Raw genomic sequence first — 20,139 nt, 5'->3', positions numbered from 1 at the left:
GTATGTCTCTTTTTCAAGATAACACTGAGATTCTTGAGCTTCTCCACAAGGAATGATATCTTAACTCCATGCTCCTGTACAAATGATTTTTCATTCATTTTGGCTACAAAAAATATCATCGCGTAGCATATATATATATATATATATATATTAATATTCTAACGTTTTATTTTTGTTATAAGTATTAAAATTATAAACTGTACTAAACCACTCGAAATCGTGTAAAATCTCACTTTCATTTTTCTGTACATTTTGTTTCTTATATTAATAGTTATAAATTGATGAACCTGAGTTTGAAGGAAGCAAGTAGTGATGCAAGGATTAGGGGATAAGCATTCTCTTGATTGGAGAAAAACAAATAGTAAAACAAGACAAAGTCAAACTTTAGTTTAAAAAAAGAAATAGTTCTTGGAGAGTGATGGAGAAAGAAAGTTTACTTAATATTCATCCTTATTTTCATCATCTCTTTCATATTTTAATGAAGATGATAAGATTGTTAACTTGTTCCACATATCTTGTATAGAATATCATAAGTATAATCACAAATATATTTTGACTCAAATTATATTTCATAATCTTGTATGCAAATCTTAGGGTAGGTAGTAATTCACCCCTATGATATTAAAAATGAGCACATTACCCCCCTATGAAAAAAATATAGCAATTTATCCCTTTTCTGTACTTTTTAAAATGAAGTAATTTACCTTCTTATATAGGGAGATAAATAGCTTCATCTTAAAAAACACAGGAATGTTAAAAAATATAGGGAGGTAAATCGCTATTTGTTTTTTTATAAAGGGGTAATTTGCTCATTTGCGATATCATAAGGGGGTTGCTTGCAATTTCCCCGCAAATCTTATTCAATTTTAGATGGCTCCTAAAAGAAGCTTATTCAAATTAAATTTAGTTCGATCGTATCAATCGTATGATAAGTATTTTATAATTATTTTGTAATTAATCTCTCTTCTAAAATTATATACATTAATTTAATATACTTAATATATAATTAATTTAGTTTGAATAGAAATAATTTGGAATAAAATTCTCCACTAACTGTCAATCAAATAGAGTTTGAAATTTTGTGCTTCAAATTTTTTAACAGCTCTTGTACATAAATTAAAACATTCATCCCTCAAATAAAACTTAAAAATTAATTTACTTATTGTCCGTATATTCCAAATAGAGTTATTTATTTTTTTTATTATTAAAAAATTATATTAATATAATTTTATTTATTATACTAATATTAATATATCGAATCGTGATTTGACAATAAAAAAAAATTAAAATAATGGCCAAGTCGCAATACGAAATCGCGGCTTGGTGTCGCAATTTGTAACCGCGACATCATGACACCAAGTCGTGATTCTCAATCTCGACTTGGCCATTTTTTCCTTCTTTTTCGTTTAATTAAATTTTGTATAAATTAATTATATAATATTATTTAATTATACATAATTAATTTTTAACAACATATTAAAATCTAAAAAATCATAATATTAAAATTTTATTAATTTAAAAAATTATAATTAAGTGTACAAATGTAATAATGTATATTTTTTTGTACAACTGTAAAAAGTACAATGAGGTACAATTATTCATGTCGGATACGTTTCTTCCCATTGTTATGATCATTCATAACTTTTTGAGAGGAAACTCCTACCAGGCACATCTACACCAAAGAGTGAAATGTAAATTGGCTTGGTAGCTTTCTTTGGGAATAATCCGGTGCTATAGTTTTTTGCAACATTTTGAGCTCTGAATGCAACCTCCTTTGACTTGTGTTTCTTTCCTCTTAGGTGTTCGTTCAGAGCTAGCTCACTGGTGGCATCAATTCGGCCAATTACCCTACAAGATATCCAAATAATATGGGCACTCTCAAAATACACAAAAACTTCAATGCAAGAAGTGACTATCCATCGCTACATAATTTACCACCAAAATACACAAAAACTTCAATTCGAGAAGATTAAGTAGACATAGTTAGCAAGAAACAGAGAAATAATGCATGACTGTATTTGAGATGGCAAAGAGTGAATGGGTTGTTGCGTCTGTCTGTTTGAAGCACATAAGCCCTGCTATTTATACACGCAATCAAACCTACCACCAACTTTTTAATTTAAAAAAAATTGAACGATATGTCAGCCTTATTTGATTATAAGACGACACATCATTCGCCTTGTTAAATCAACAAGGCTGGCCAGTGCAGCCTTTAATTGCCCAGCCTCAATCAAAGGCTGGGCAGCGTTACTTAAAGGTAGTCGCGGCCAATGATGGGTCATTGATCACTTTTTTTACAGTGTTAAAAAAATTTAACCGCGGCAAACCTCTATAAAATCTGCGCAAGAGGCTATCACTTTTCACTACACTTTCAAGACAAAGCTTTCGATTTTACTTTCATACGTACGACTTTTCATCCGATAATTTTTATAAATATTTTCGTGTGGGGTTACACAAATTATTTTTTCATACAAATAGATAGACGCTCTGTGTACGGCCCTCGTGATGGAACTGTATTATCTCAACAAGCCCAACATAGGTCCAACGATATTCCCGAAGGTGACCTAGACGCCGTACTACAAGCACGGCGTGTGGATGGTACCTTCTGGACTCATTTTCAACAAAATAATCTTTCCGTACCTGTACAAAAAATCTTACACCAAATAGAATTTTATGGAGTTTACAGGTGCGAGCGTCTTCAATTAAATTAGGGTCTCATTACCGCATTAGTGTAGAGGTGGCGATCGGAGACGCACACTTTTTATTTTCGTGTAAGGGAAGCCACAATTACCCTACAAGATATTCAAATAATATGGGCACTCCCAATAGATGGCGAGCCAGTGACTGGAGTTGATATCGACCGCACAATACAACAACGGTAGGATTATTGCCTTACTTATTTAGGCTTTAGCTCGGATGCAAATGCGTTCAACGGCTCAAGACTACAAACACAAGCAATTATATCTCATTTAGCGGCCGTCGATATCACTTATAACACTTCCCACGATATCACCGTCAAGTACGCCCATGCTATTGCATTGCTTCTATTGGGGGAAATGATATACCCAGATTCCTCAAGTAATCTGGTATCATTACTATATCTCTCAAAATTAGAGGATATAGAAATAGCCAGGAACTATACTTGGGGGAGTGTTGTGCTGGCATTTTTATATCATGAATTATGCAATGCCAGCACAAAAGGCAAAGCAGAAATTGGTGGCGCGCTGCAATTGTTGCAGGTAAAATTTACTTAATAACTCTTACACAACTTTTTTGCTTAATAACTCTTACACAATTATTAACACATATTTGTATTATTCGTACAGATTTGGGCATGGTCACGGATTACTCCACTTTGCCCTGGACTTGGTGCGGAGCGACTATTTATAGGCTAAGTCCAAATAGACTACAATTGTTGGCTCCCAGCAGCACCATATGGTGTTACTTGAAATTATCCGCATACGTTCACCTGAACAGTACGGAGAACTGTTCGGGTGATAAGAGATATACTGGATGAGAAGCAGACGGATCACGTAACTTATTTTTAATATTATACGTATATTTATACCGTGAATTAAAAACGTATTAATTTATATCTTTTTATTTATTACAGTTCATCTGGCAGCCGTATGACATGGACTCGGATGTCATTATGGCTTACGCTGCTGATTTGAACCCCCAATTGTGGAGGTCATCATGTCCATTGGTATTCTACGCAATAGTTGAAATGCATCGTCCCGAATGGATCTTTCGCCAATTCGGGATGAGGCAAAATATTCCAGAAGCGACGGATACCCGAGATATGAGCCTATATCAGATCTCTCGTAAAAATGACACGGGCACAAATTGGCACCTGCAACACATACAATACATCACTAAATGGCAAAGACGATATGACACAATTGTATAGAGGCCATCCATTTCCAACAGAAGAGAAATAGAACGAGGTTATTGAAAATTGTATTACAACATAACAAGAAATTTCATGTCGTCATCTACTGATAGACGTGTGGAAAGCGGGTACCAACCTAGATAAGCACCTATGTTGCAAGTTGTGGTACGTTGTTATATAATATTCACATATTTTATTTTAGATAGTTTTTTTTAAAACACAAGGCTCATTACTTTTCTATAATTTTCAGGCAGACAAGGTGAATGTCCTTGAAACTTTATGTCGATCTAGACCATAAATATTGAAGGATATAGTCAATTGGTGGATAGATTCGAACACGGGTTACATATTATCAAGGAAGTCATAACACAACAGCCACAACAAACTGCTTTTTCATCCGATGATGCTCCCACAACATCCCACAGGCAAAGAAGAAATTCTAGCCGAATGTCTACTGGTTCAGTTGAAAGTCATGATGTTGGGGTGGATATAGTTGGTCCTTCTACAGTTTATACACCTCAAAATTATTATGTGCCTCAACCGCCTCAAGATTATTACATGTCTCAACCGGCTCAAGATGATTGGTTTCAATCGACTCCATATATGCCAAACCAAGCACAAAATTATTCTTGATAAGTATATCTTGATATTGGTCTTGGTATTAATCAACTATATGCACAAGGATACAATATTTCACCAATTCTATTTCCATCGTGTAGTGCATATCGTGACAATATGGAGTCTAGTTCTGCAACAATATCTAGTCGGTTCGGTGGTGATGAAAATGAGGCGCAAAATGAGCCAGTGCAAAATGTGGGTGAGGAAATAAGAAGACCTTGGCGTCAACGCAACAGATGCAATTGTGGAACGGGTGGATATTTTTGACATTTGAAATTGTATACTTCATTGTATTTTTACAATTGTACAAAAAAATATATAATATTACATTTGTACACTTAATTGTAATTTTTTAAATTAGTACCAATTTTAATATTATGATTTTTTTAATTTTAATATATTGCTAAAAATTAATTATAAAAAAATAATTAAATAAAATTAAAAAAAATAAAAGAAAGACCAAGTCGTGATTTAATATCACGACACCAAGTCGCATTTTGCAGACGCAATTTGGGCATTTTTGCTGAAAAAAATTATTTTTTAGTTGAAATTACAACTCGACATATTAATATTATACTATTATAAAAAATTATATTAATATAATTTTTTTAATAATAAAAAATAAATAATCCATTGTAAATATACTAGCAATCAGATCACATGTAATATATATTCATGCTCTAATTTTTAATATATTTTATTAAAAATATAAAATAAAGTAAAATAAATAATCAATAAAAAAAATAACATGTTTTGGTAACCAAAGTAGTCCCGACATATTACTTAAAAATAAATATATTTGAAAATATTGTAGTCCGACGTTTTCTATGAACCAAAGTACAGTAAAACCTCTATAAATTAATACTCTATAAATTAATAAACTCTATAAAATAATAAAATCTTCCGGTCCCGACTTGGGCCTTTGTAAAAAATCATCAAATTCGATAAGATAATAAAATAATATTTTTTTGAAAAATTCCTTTATAAATATTAGGTCCCATTAAAACTCTAAATTAATAATTCATAAATATTACAATTATAAATATTATGGTAATTTACTAAAATGTGAAGTCTGTAATGCTTTAAGCATTTGATTATTCATGGATGATTTTGTGATGTCTTTTAGATGAGAAGACATTTGGGTGTCATGAATTATTTTATTATCATATTGAGATTTATGTAGTATATGTTTCATTCATCATGCATGAATATATTTAATTTGGTATAATAGTTATTTAAGTGCAATGAATTAATGTAAACATGTATATTTAAGTTATTCCAATGAATTGATATATGTGTCTATGAATATTATAGTTAATTGTAAATAATGAATTGATATTATACATTAATATATTTAATTAGTTATAAAAAATTAATTGATGCATGAATATAATCAATGAAACATATATGAATTCATTTATTTTCAATACATATGTACTAAATTTGCTGAATTTAAAAAATCTCTCTTTTAATTAATAAAATATTAATTTATCGATAAATTAATATCTCTCTAAATTAATAAAATTTTATGGTCCCAAGGTTATTAATTTATAGAGGTTTTACTGTAGTTTTTGTAGTGATCTCCCACAGCATAAATAGTATCAATATATAATTATATACTTAAATGTGAAAAAGAATTAGGGTTTAAATTATAATTGATTTAAAAATAAATTATATCAACATCACCGATGTTAGGTTTTATTATATAAATACCTATTATTCTTTAGAAAATTATGAATACATACTTTAAAGAGATATTAATGCATTTAGTTTAAAAATATTTATGTAAAATTTTGTTATTAAATAAGAGATGTATTTATAATTATAATATTAATTAAAATACTTTAATTTTATAAAAGATAAAGACGGATAGAATGGTTTTTATTTAAATAAAGTGTGTCAAATCATCTTCGTATATTTTAATTTCTTTGTACTCTCAGATCACTTTGCTTCACTTCCACTCTCCGCGTACCCAAACTCACGCGCCCCGGTTTAATCGCCACCGTCTACTCATCAGCATCGACGGACCATAGAGAAACGGAATAGACTATATATACGTCAAAGAAATGACCTTCATCCCCTCTCTTACAACTCCTCGGAAAGTCAATCTCTCTCTCGACCCCCAAAACGCCCCTGACTTTCATTTAATCCCGATCATGTCCCTCTCAACGTCCCCCGCCCTCACCGAGCACCTCACGCGCCTCTCCGACGCCCTCCGCCGCACGATCGCTCGCCGCCGTCCATGGTTCGAACTCATCGATGTCTCCGCATTCTCCCGACCCGACTCCCTCTCCGTCGCCATCTCCCGCACCCGCAAGAACCTCACCTATTTCCGCGTCAACTACCTCTCCATTCTCGCATTGGTACTCGCCGCCTCCCTCCTCTCGCACCCGCTCTCTCTCTTCGCGCTGGTCTCGCTGATCGCCGCCTGGCTTGTCCTTTACCTCCTCCGCCCCGCCGATCAGCCCCTCGTCCTCTTCAACCGCACCTTCTCCGATCTCGAGACGATGTGGAGCCTGATTGCGCTAACGATTTTCGTGGTCTTCGTGACGGACATCGCATCATTGCTGATCTCATCCGTTCTGATTGGAATCGGGATAGTTTGTCTTCACGGCGCCTTTAGGGATCCGGAGGACTTATTTCTGGATGATCAGGATTTGGCCGGTTCTGGCATGTTCTCTATCATCAATGTCGGTTCTGTTCCCCCCGCCGCCGCACCAGCAGTCGTCTCTCACGTTTGATTGGCTTCTTCCTTTCACATCGGGTGTGGCGGGGGTTTGGCGGTCGTGGTTGTACCATTTGGTTTGTGGCAGGGACAGAAAGGGTAATTTGGAGATAGTACATCATGCTGCATCTTTTGTACGCAGGGGTAAGTTTTCCGGGGATAGATAGATAGGAACAGGATTCAAATTCATGCATTTTGGGTTGAGTTGGATTGACGAATTACATTATTGCCCAATTGTTGAAATTCATACACGTACATAAAAATATGTTGTGATTTTATGATCAAACGTGGATGATACAGATATCCACGTATTTGCTTCTGCCAATATAATATTATATATATATGCAATTACCTATATTTCATTCAATTATTTTTTACTTAATTTGATACGTGCAAAATTTGAACTATTTTTTGAGGTCGGGGCCAAAGTGTTTTATGGACCTAGAGAAAAGGAACCTGAAAAAAAATAAGGGTAAATTGCATGAAATCCTATCACTATGTTTGTTTTCATTTTCAACTTATTTCCGAGATAAATCAAAACATACCCAATGTTTGTCATCATTCAAAAACACCTTATTTAGGTGTTTTTAACTGTTTTAGCATAAAAACATACATATATATACACACATATATATATAAATATATATATAAAAAAGCATGATTTGACAATGAATAGTAATTTTTGTCTCCCAAAATACAACATTAAACATATAATACTTATTTTAAATTATCTCCAACGACATGATTTGACAATGAATAGTAATTTTTGTCTCCCAAAACACTACATTAAATATATAATACTTATTTTAAATTATCTCCAAAAACAAATCTAAACATACATACTATCTCTAATACACACTTATTTATCTTTGTTTTTCTCTCTCTATTTCCACAAAACACAACAAAACACTCAAAAAACGAATCCCATTATGTATGTATTTTCAAAATTTAGCTAAAAATTCATGGTGTTAAAAAAGTAGGAAAAAAACCCCTATTTCCAAAATATTGAACACTCTCTCCTTCCGTTAGGTAAACACTTACGGCGTTAATTTTTTGCTAAATTGATGGTCAATCCTTCTTATACAACGATTGATATTTGAATGTAAAAAATGAGCGGTCTAAATCTTAAGCAATTTAAATATATTTTTTATTTATATATACACTGTATATAACATAATATAACTATTTCTTCGGAATCTTCTCTCTAAAATTCCAGCGTCGTCCAAATGAATTTTCGGCCTTGGCTTACATCATTCGAATCATCTTCTTAAGGTGAACATATCCATACCATCAATCTGAATTTTCATTGACCGGAGAGAGTGAGCTCCAAGCACAACTGTCAAAGCTTCTTGGCATCGATTCGTCGTCGTCCGGATCAACCGGTCACGACCACTACCACTAGACTCGTCTCGACCTGACGATTCGAACAAAATCAACCTTACTCATTTTCATCAAGTTTTTCCTGAGATCCAAAAATATTAAGCTCATTTATACCATGAAGTTTCGGGCTGCCACTGCTCCCCCGTCCGAACGAATTTCAGGTTGTGGCTTATACCGTTCAAATCCTATCATCAAGGTGAACATTCACATACCTTCAATTCGGATTTTTTCATCAAGCGTAGAGGTTGGGCTCTGAGCACGACCGTTGAAGCTTTTTGCCGTCAATTCGCCGCCATCTGGACAAATCACGGCTTGAGATTACCACCGTTTGACTCCTCTCGTCCAGACGATTCCAACGAGGCCAAGCTTGCTCATTTTCATCAACGTCGGCGACTAGTCAACGACGAAGAAGAAGAATATTAAAAAAAATAATAAGTAAAATTATTTACTTTAATAAAATTTAAAAATAATAAAATAAATTTAAATGTTTAATTTAAACATATATTAATAATTTTAATATAATATTTTATATAACCTTAAAAAATTAATACAATTTTTAGGTATTTTTATATTTATTTAGTATATTTCATAAATAAATATTAAATATATTTAAATTAAATAATTATTTAATTTAATTAATAATATATAATATCATTAGTGATTTTTATTAATATTCAAACAAAAGGGGCAAACTGAATAATCTGAAAAGCAACAAAAAACAAGGACCACTCGAACAAACCGAGCGTGTGGCTCATTCTCCAATAGTTTCTAATTGAGAGGGGATATTTTGTTGTATTTTAGATAAAGCGGGGGGTTTTTTGCCTATAAATATAACTAAGGGGGATTTGCAGTACTTTCCTAAAATACAAGGGTGTGTTATGCAATTTTTCCAAAAAATAATAAGACAAGAAAGTAAAATAAAGGTAATGATGAATCGGGATATTTTGATTAAATTGAAATAGATATAGGAATTTGCAAGAGAATGCTTGATAAGTGCTTGAAAGAGTGCTTAAAGAGTAAAAAAGACAACCCCTCTTACTTGACTTTCAGGGAGAAAGGGAAGGTGGTTAAATAAGTAGCAGATCATCCTCATCAACAACTGGATGTGTCCAATTTGAGAATCCTTCCATCGGGAAGATCCCTTACAGGGAGTTTTAAACACAAGGAACTCTTAGTTGTCAAGAAATCTTAGATACCAAGGAGATCTTCCTTGATTAAATTGTATTTCTAGGGCTAATTTGGTCCGATGCGGCGGTTGGCTAGTGGGCCAAATGTATACCACATTGAAAGAGGGAATTGTCAGGTTTATGGGCCTTTGAGGCCGATCATCCTTGTTGGTCATGATCATGGGTCAAGTCAGAGAGTGCTTTGGGCTCCTATTCTCCTCTTTGGGTTGTTTAGCCTTTTGGACTGTTGGAGCAAGTATATTAAATATTTAAAATCGGGATGTCCTAGGCCTTTTTTATTTTCTTAGATTGGACCTTTTCAGGAATGTACATAACAATTAATAACATTAAGGTTTTCACATTTTTTTTTACTTTTTTGTATTGGAAATAAGTTGTAAAAAGAAATTATAAATTTAATGGTAACAAAAGATTTAGTATTTAAAAAAATAAATGGATTGAGAAAGAAGTTTAATATTACAATCTTATAGATAAATAACAAAAGTTTGTGAGAGAAATTTATAACTTCTGAATGAAATATACATTAACAGTTAAAAGTAGAGCAGGTTAAAAAACATTATTTTCAACAGAAATAAGGATATAAGGTTAGTAGTTCCTTGCTCAAGGATAAAAATGTGAAAAAAACACTACACTACGCAATGAAATTGAAATAATCATAACGATTGGAAACACTTCTGACACTAAGGGGTGGTTGTGGTTACAATGATTTTTATTTTTGTGGCAAAAATACGTTGTAAAAAAAGGTTATGTTACGCAGTATTAAAAATTAAGAGTGTTGCAAAATAAAAATCAAAAATAAAAAACAATTAAAATTGGAACATAGCTTAATATTTACAATTTTATTAATAAAGTTACAGAGAATTGCTTATAACATTTAGCTTAAATCAATTTAATTTATTCATTAAAAACACAAAAATACCCTTTTCAATTCATTTTCATCACTAAAAAATAATAAAAGATCAAAATTATTAACTAAGCCCTCTTGGATTGGACAGTGCAAAATGCCAATTATGCCCATGCCCAGCTGACGTAGCCCACGAAAAAAAATTGAAATTGGAAATGAAAACCTTGTTAGAAATGCCAATTGGCATTCTGCAAGTTCACACGGTAAAAGGTGTATCATGTATGCTGTGTAATGGCAATTTCTTGCAAAGACCTTTCTGTATAATACGACGTCTCACCACTTAGGAATGTAGAAAATTTATCTTATTTTTCACGGACGGACCAAAGTTCAAAAAAGTGTTACATATCGTTTCTATAATAGGTTACAGCATTAGAATCAAAGCTGTGAGGTGTGAAAACCTCCTAACAAAACCATAAGAGCAATGACTGATAAAGAACTGGAATTAAGACTACCGTTTCTGCATAGTGTTTATTATAAGCCATTGATCCTTTTTGCTAGTAGTTCACATAGTGAAACAAGGTAGCTCAGAAGTAAAAGAGTTCAAAATCGCGGTAATTTACAGTTGACTTCTACGAGCTGCTTTCTTTGGTGTATTTGCTGGTCTCCTCTGCCACTTTAGCCCATTCGTTTGCGATTCTCTCACTATATGCAACCTGTAATGAAAGTGACAAGAGCCATCTCAGTATAGAGAGGTCATGCTTAATAATTTAACATATAGCATTGGTTCGAGCAGGCCATGCATGAAACCCAAACAGAAGTCTTCAAATGCAGATCTGAAACCCACATGAAATTTTCCTGTTCTAAGAAAACATGCACGACTGCGTACTGATCAACAGAATACTTCAATACTAGATTTGTTTTCTTATTTTTAAGTCATTGCATTAAGAACATTTCTTGCATTTTACACATTATTGAAGCTGGAGCAATTTCAAAATCAGAATATGAAGTTGCTTTATCAATTATTATTTGTTAGGGCATAAATGTACCTGACTGGTGACAAATCCTTTCAACATGTTAACAAAGTCCACATGCCGTTCTCCATCTAGCCTTTGGGTTTCAATCCTATTATTTTCCTGCAATCACATCATCAGCTTTTTCACATCAATAAAACTAAACCCATTAAGCATAAAAAGGACAAGCACAAAGAACACTGAAGTAAGAAAACATTGGATGACCTGTTACTATTCCATATCCTAAGCATGAAATATAGAAGTGAACGTGGGTATTATCTTTTAATGCATCTTTATCTTTCACCTTCAGACCCCTGTACCTCTCTACTCAGGCGAGAAAAAAGGGCGGAAAAAAGAAAGAAATTATACAGCTGAATAGCGATCATTTAAGTTTGCCTACACATTAAAAAATGACACTGGATAACTGGGCTGACGAATCACATGCCAATCTGTCTCCTGGTAAATGAGCTGAAAGAACATCATTAACAAAGATATTTGTGTTACAGGCATATCCAAGCCATTATTCTGAACTATTGTGGTGATGCACCAAAACAAGGTCAATAATACAGAATGATCAACTTTAACAAGCAAAACTACCACATCAGAAACATAATTAGGCACCTGAAGACACTCAATTGTAATAGAATTATTTATTGGTAACCACGAAGACAGAGATGCAAACCATGTTCCTGGATGACTTTCAGTACCACTAATATAGTTTTCTCCATTTTCTAAACGCAATAATTAGCAATTCATTATTTCACTTTGTAATCAATCACTTAAACCAGCTATCATCATTATGTCAGAGGAGAACTTCGCATGGTAGGATGGTGTTCCTTGTAGTTCTCAAGGTCCTGAAAACTAGAGCATATAGACTTTTAAAGCCACAGAGGTCAATCTGCACCCTAGGCTAATGATCCTTGTGGTCCCTAACCTTGGGAATTTGCACAAATAGAAATTCTCTCAGAGAGCATTCACTCTATATTTAAAGCAGCAGAATTTTCTGTAGCTGGTCTAACAATCATTATTTTCAATAAATGTGGATGCATGCCCACAGGACAAGTATTATCATGAAGCACCCCAACAGCACTTTAGGAAATGATCTGAAAGCAGATCTGCAAAAGGGATCCAATCAAATACCAGCACAGAATTCTGAATCACTAATCTGGAAGTATTCTCACCTTTTATATAAATGAAAAATCAGATTGACATAAAGGGGGGAGGAGAAAAATATCATGCCTTGGTTTAAGCAACTACTAGATCTACAAAAAAACAATCGATCATAGAACAGAAAGCACCTCAAGTTTCTAACTGCAATCTAAGTTCAAACCACAAATGAACTCAAACACTTTCTAAACAACAAACATGCTCCAAACAAAAAGATAAATTCAGTCAGAAAATATCACTCCATTTTCGTAACAACCAAAAAGTTTCTGCATCTCATAGCAATGAAACCAAATAACAGTAAACATTGCCCAGCAAATAAATAAAATCTAGGAACTAGTACTAGAGGATTAAGTTGCATGGAAGCTATAAAGATTTTTCCACAGAGACTATGGTTCAATGAGATCAATGAAAAGATTAAAGACTTCTAGTTTTAGATTAATCAATCAAGATTCTCCCATAAAGAGATTGTTATTGGAAAAATTAGATAAATAAATGCTACATAACAATGAAAGGAGAAACACAGTAGCCATATATATTAAATACAAAAGGCCAATGTAGGTGCACAGAGGTTTGTTGAGCAACTTAGGTCAAAATCAATCAAGGCACAAAATTAAATGAAAAATTAAGCAGAAGACTGGAAAATCTGGTTCACCCACTTCAAAAGGATGGTGCTTTAACCAAAACCGAAGATACTTATAAATATTCCAAGAAAGTGAAATATGGAGAGAATGGTCTAAACTCTATCAGTCACAGCCTGATAGTCTATACCTTAATCCTTTCATATTCTCTGATTGCACAACTTTTAGCATCCTCCGTGACCCTAATGGCATCTTTCAGGTCCTCTAATTTGCGGATCCTTGTCTTGTCACCACCAAAAATTTTAGATGATGCAGTTTCAAGTTTTTCAGCTCTTGAATGCAAGGAAGACAGTTCAGATATAAGAGTTTGCACTGTCAATAAAGCACTAGAACGATCAGAGAATGCATTATGTACAGCTAACATCAGCCCCATATGCTCGTGCAATGTATCCTGCAAACATACAGAGCAAAGTTAAAGTCTAGAGTTAGACTTCAAAAAATTATATTGCGATAGATCTATGGCAGACTAAGACAGAAAATTCAATGGCTGTATTAGTAAATCCAAATGCTGAGTTATTCCACACTCCACATATCACTCAAATTCTTTCAATTTCTTTGTTTGTTGGGTGGAACAAAACAAGACTGGAACACCCAGATGGGCGATTGTTGCTAGAAGTCACTGATCAGAAGAATAATAACAAATTAAAAGAACCAACTACTCTTAACACCAATATAAAATGAGTTAAAACACAGCAATGCCATTTGACGAACAACACATGCTTTTGCTGCAAACAAATCTAGAACGCTAATGGCATTTTGGCACAAGAATTGATCATTTCAGGAAAAGTGAATACATAAATCAGAACTCCACTTGGAATAATCTTTCTCATTTCGTTGTATGCCAACTTTTTATTTTTGGTTACAAAAAGGTTAGTCAGGGAAGCCTATCCCCTAAGCTCGATTGTTCGAAGAGAAGCCCTCCCCAAGATGTTTTTCCAGTAGGTTTCAAACATTTGTCCGCCTCTAGGGTTCACAAGCCACTTACCACTTGGCTCAACCACCTTGGATATCTCATTCTTTGGCTATAGAATAGAAACTGAAGCTAAAATGGAATAATCTTTTTCCTTTATCTGTTTGCTTCACTTAAATACGGAATAAAGCTTACATTTAATGAATTTTATACCTTACATTGTACTACTTTAACTATAAAATGTTATTGAATAGCATAATTATTATTTTAAAATAATATAAGCCAAATATGTCTAACAAATATTAAAATATTTTAACATATACCCTCACTTATATCTATTATATGTCGTATAAATACTGAGATCCACAAGTTTTGAATTCAGATACACACACTCATACATCTGAACATTTTAATAATTATACAATTTATTCATACAAATTATGCACAATATATAAATATAGAAATTCTGTATGATATATAAGTATTAATATATATATATTATCTACTAGAATATAAATGGAAATATATGATGTGTTTGGATATCTACAACACTTGGTGAAAATATAGTTTATGATATATTATCATACTACAAATACATATGTGTGCATATGCATCTTGTATTATGAGTATATTATATGTCTTTTTATATATAAGTATGTATGCATATAAATGCCCTTTTATATCAATATTGTTTATGTACGTAAATAATATTCTTATGTTATACTTTTCAAGAGAGAATTTTCTGTTGTAGTTAGGATTCTCAAGTATTCCTCCATCGGTAATAATTATACCGAGGAATGAGTTTGCACAATTCCAGTGAGAATAAACCATTATTGCAGTCTTCAATACCAAACAAGAAATGGGATTAAAGAAGGGGAAAAAGGCTTCTCCTAGAACCCCCAGTTCCGTCTACCAAATCATACGTGCTGCTGTAAGTCCCAATTCTCCATCTTCACCACTGACCTAGGATTAACTAGCAATTTGGCCATTCTCCGTCCTAGAATATAAGATTGCCCAAAAGGCACAAACTTGTTACGACACAACAAGAATGCAGCACTTACAAAATGCTTCACGGTCTGTGCATTTAATTCTCGGTATAATCTGCTTGCTTTAACAGCTGCCATAGCCACAGTTTTCATGTCAGCAGCTCTTACTCTTTGAGTATTCAACACTGCCTGCTCATTCTCAAACTTTGTCAACTTGATAAAAGCTAGCCCTAATTCTCCCATTGTCTCCCCCATATCTTGCTGTGCTTTCACCAGAGATTCAGCCTACCAGTTCACAATACAAATATACAGAGAAAGGTGATTAGAATGTCCCACTCAATGCTGAAATTTTATAGGAAATTAAGAGCAACAACGTCAGACTCAAAATGCTGGGATGCCTAAATATTTATACTCCACATGCATGAGACACATACACTTTTTTCCACAAAAGATCATAGTATTGTATGTCTGGAAACCTGTTTCGATGCATTAGTGAGATGCTGCTCAAGCTCCCACAATTTCTCTTTCTTCTTCAAGAACTCCTTATCATCCTCCTCCACAGGAGGCCTCGAATTACCCCAATCATTGACAACAGATTGCTTCAACTCCTTAAAGAACCTCAGCATATCCCTCCCCACTTTAGCAGGGTGCAGGACTTCGTGCGGCTCAACCACACTCCTTGACTCCCCCAAAAGCTGCTTTGGTAGCCGTACCGCCCCATCAAGCATCCTTGATGCCACATCAATGCTTGTGGGTAGTGGCATTCTCCCCTGAACTGTTAAAAACACCCTCAACTCATCGCTTTTCTTAATCACAGGATGCCTTGCAAGCCTCCTTAAGTACTTCTCCAATTCCACTCTCCTCTGCTCCACAAATTCCTGCTTCTGCATTACCTGACTCTCCACTACACTTTTGTCCGGCCTAGGTGGAATAAAAACCCCTCTGTAAACTTCACTCAATCGATCCGACAGAGTAACAACGTCTTTAAACCGCCTCCTCACACTAAAATCCGACCCTCCATAATCCAAAGCATTTGTACTCGTGGTGATCAGATAAGTAATATAAGTGTTGCCCCCCGGTACAATTGAATTGGAAGACTCCACCTCTTTCTGCGGATTCGAAACGCTAATTTTCAAGTACTCCGAGCTGGAGGACTGAGATCCGGGGGACGAAATCGTCACTTCATTGGAGATCTCCCCATTGCCGTTGGATTCCGGGACACTGTCGTGGAAGGGGCTGTAGATGACGTCAGCATAGGAAGGAGAATCTGGAGATGGGGTGTGAGGGGGGAAGAGGAGGGGATCGGAGACGGTGGGAGTGGTGGCAATGGACGGCGGCGGAATGAGGGGGTGTTCGGTGGCTGAAGAGGAGAGAGTGGTCATGGCGCTGCGGTAATTGGAATATGATTTGGAGGTGGAGACGTCGCCGTTCAAGGGATTGCCCTCGTCAAGGGTTAGGGTTTGCATTTGCTCGGCGGTGGAGAGGGGGTGGTGGATTCCTTCACTTCCTCGGCCTTCTTCTTCTTCTTCTTCTTCATCATCCCGTTTTCCTCGTGGATATTTGTTGGTCTCTGGGCCCATCATTCTTGTCAATCTGTGATCACAGACAAACAGTTGAAATTGGATTTATATAACCTGAGCTGGAAATCAGAGTTCTATGGAACTCGTCAAACTTTGTCCCACTTCTTCAGCTTCTTTTGGGAGTCCAAAACTTTGCACTTCCTTTGGATTGCGTTTTTCACTAAATTTTGAGTGATAAAAGAAAAAAAGCTGAATTTGAGTTCTTCAAATTATCTTCTAAAAACTCTTTTGTGTTGAAAAGATGTTCAAAATAAAATTCACTACCCCTTTCCATAAGTTCATGTTTTTTAGGGAAAAATGCAAAATTCCCCTGTAATATGAGATATGGAGTAAAAATTATTTTAGTATCTGAATTTTAGTGTTATTGTTTGATTCGTCATAATTTTTCTAGTACATATGTTCGGGTCTTTTGTTGTAAGGGAGTAGTACTATTTGTTTATTGTTGCTCTATTTGTAAGAGAATAATACTCCTTATTTATGGCTTTGCTAGAAATTCTAGGGGGTAAGTCTCCACGCTATAGAAGGATTGGGACTCCGAAAAGCTTCCCCACCTCTAAATGATTTTTGTTAAAAAAAATAAAAAATAATGTGATTGATATCCGAGTTTTTTTCATAAATATTGAATCGATATATGAATTTTTATAAATGCCCAATTGATACTTGAGTTTATACATAATAGTCAAATAGATGCATATCTCTATTGAGAAAATTTTATAATAACAAAATTACCCTTTTAATCTAACTTAATTTTTATATATATTCATTTATTTATAGCACCATATAGTCCTATGATTAAATAAACTATACTATTGTTTCAATTTAAATGATAATGATGAGTAATAATAAATTAGTTTAGTATATAAGAATATTCACTTAATAATTAAAATTAACATTTAATAGATTAGGTAGGAAGTGATGTTTTTAAAAATAAAAGTTAAAGACATTTTAGCCAAAAAGTAATTTCTTGAATTTAATTTTTATAACATTATAATTTAAAAAAATAAATATATTAAGACAAAAAAAATCACTATTTGTTTATAAAACTAGTGGCATCCATCAAGTTTATATTTAATTTTTTGTGTCAGTAAAGTACAAAATATTTATATATTACTATTTACCAATATTTTTATTATTATAATTAAATCGTGTTATTTATTAAATCATAGAATGTATCATAACAAACAAATAAATAAAAGACATATTTGTCATTACAAAATATTTTAAAATATACATAGGTGTCAATTCGTCAATTATGGAGAAACTCAAGTATCAATTCAAGCATTTACAAAAACTCATATATCACTTTGATATTTATGAAAAAACTCGATTGTCAATTAAATTATTTACAAAAACTTATGTATAAATTTGATAATAATACCAACACTCAGGTACCAAAATAATTTTTACTCATGAGATATGTGCATAATACTTTTCCATAAAAAAAACTAAATGGCAAAATATTTCTTATATTTTTTAAAATAAAGCAAAATATCTCTTTAAAGATTTGTATTATATTTACTAAAATGTATGGTATCCAAGCCATGATATTAAAGTTGTATTTGATAATTTAACAGTATTTATGTCTTTGCTTAATATACAGTATTTGCTCAACACTAGTATCAGTTCTATTAAAAATGCTAAGAAATGAGAACACTAAATTCCTAAAAACTTAGATCAACTAAATAAATGGACAATTTCTAAAGTCAATCGTAGATTAATTTATAATTATGGATGATATGACTTTTGAAAAATTAAACAATAGTAAAAACTACTTGAAGAATCCATAGCCTTGGATAATGAAGAAAAAGTTATAAACCTTTAAGATGCTATGAATATAACGGATTACTAAGAATAACATCAATTTCTACATATAGATCTTGTGCAAATTAATTGCCTTTAAAACCTTTAACCTTATCAGGTCTACCCGAGAGCTTTTTTAGCTGCTCTAAGATATGCCAGAAATTTAGGCTGAAAAAAAACTCTAATTGGGATAGTACAATCTGATCCACAGATGAATATTCTTTAATCTCTAGTTGAATTTACAATTATCATTATCAACATACTTGATGCATTAACGTTGAATGTTAAGACATATAGGTATAATTGTGCACCCGTATCCGAATTAATATGTGTATGTTATAAAATATACTATAAACTTCTCAATACTCTTAATCGTAATTGCAGAATACAAGATAATAAATTTTTAGAACAAATCATATTTTTTAAACTCCACGTAAAGCCAGAATTAATATCAGAAGACAGATAAAATGGGGTGAAATAGAGTGTTTAGAAAATTGGATAATTAAAAGAGAAGTCCCGTTTTAAGTAATACTAAAAGCAATTATGTGGATATTATTAAAAAATCTAGAAGGGAATGTCAGAATAGGCGTTGTTAATAATCAACTAAAGTGTTTAAAAAGCAATTTTAAAAAAAAATATATTTTACAATGTCTTATTTCTCACCAATGGAAGTAGTAACTCCATCTGGAGCATCCATATCTCAGATTAGAGAAGAAAATAGCCTAAGTGGTTCAAATTATAATAAAGTCGAAGAAATAAGGATACAGTCTAATAATGTTATTAAAGGAGTCTATAAAGATCTCAAACTAAATGAAGAATTAAATCAGAACTAAATTTTTGTTTATAAATGAAAATTCCAAATTTAATAAATTTCGGAACAAATATCACATTTGTAGATTATCCAAATCTAATAGATTTGAACCTTGGATCTCTAGTTAGGAAGAAATTCAAAAAGAATTTTTGGAAAAGAGATGAGAACCATTTAGAAAATAGTTTTTTGGAGATTTCCCACATGAAATACAGAAAATGATTTTTGATTCATTTTATAACGAGTTAGGTATAATATAAGAAGAAAATGGAATGGAACATCATTTATTTAATTTTTCTGAACAGTATATTAATCACACGATAAGTGTATTATACTTAGGCAAAAATGCAAAGTTGGTCCCGTAAGTATGGGGGTGGCATAATTGGGACCATAAGTACATGACTAGCAATTTTAGTGTAAATATTGATTTTTTGGCAATTTTGGTCGGAGGACCAAAATTGCCAAAAAATGTGGCGGAGAGATTTGGAGCCTAGGATTTTGACGTCCACGTGCGCAACTTAAACACCTAGGAGCTTGCGTGGCGAATGACGTGGTTTTAGGAGGGAAAAAGAGCCCCTCTTCCCGCTTTTTTCACCC

General features: G+C 33.2%; 2 protein-coding genes across 2 annotated transcripts; one reads left to right on the top strand and one right to left on the bottom strand.

The window, feature by feature from the left end:
- Positions 6,583-7,592, top strand: LOC105163920 (PRA1 family protein B3-like). Its single transcript, XM_011082452.2, has one exon. It carries the CDS (start codon positions 6,667-6,669, stop codon positions 7,249-7,251), a length of 585 nt encoding a protein of 194 aa, XP_011080754.1. The 5' UTR covers positions 6,583-6,666; the 3' UTR covers positions 7,252-7,592.
- Positions 10,984-17,093, bottom strand: LOC105163919 (sorting nexin 2B). Its single transcript, XM_011082451.2, has 5 exons — positions 15,831-17,093; positions 15,430-15,639; positions 13,589-13,849; positions 11,690-11,776; positions 10,984-11,356 (listed from the first exon to the last, which is right to left on the bottom strand). The coding sequence occupies exons 1-5, from the start codon at positions 16,935-16,937 to the stop codon at positions 11,273-11,275; spliced, it is 1,749 nt and encodes a 582-aa protein (XP_011080753.1). The 5' UTR covers positions 16,938-17,093; the 3' UTR covers positions 10,984-11,272.

This window comes from Sesamum indicum, linkage group LG6, assembly GCF_000512975.1.
Source record: "Sesamum indicum cultivar Zhongzhi No. 13 linkage group LG6, S_indicum_v1.0, whole genome shotgun sequence".
In the NCBI taxonomy this organism is placed as follows: domain Eukaryota; kingdom Viridiplantae; phylum Streptophyta; class Magnoliopsida; order Lamiales; family Pedaliaceae; genus Sesamum; species Sesamum indicum.
The sequence above is the reverse complement of the archived record's forward strand: the minus strand, read 5'-3'. Positions and strand labels throughout refer to the sequence as shown.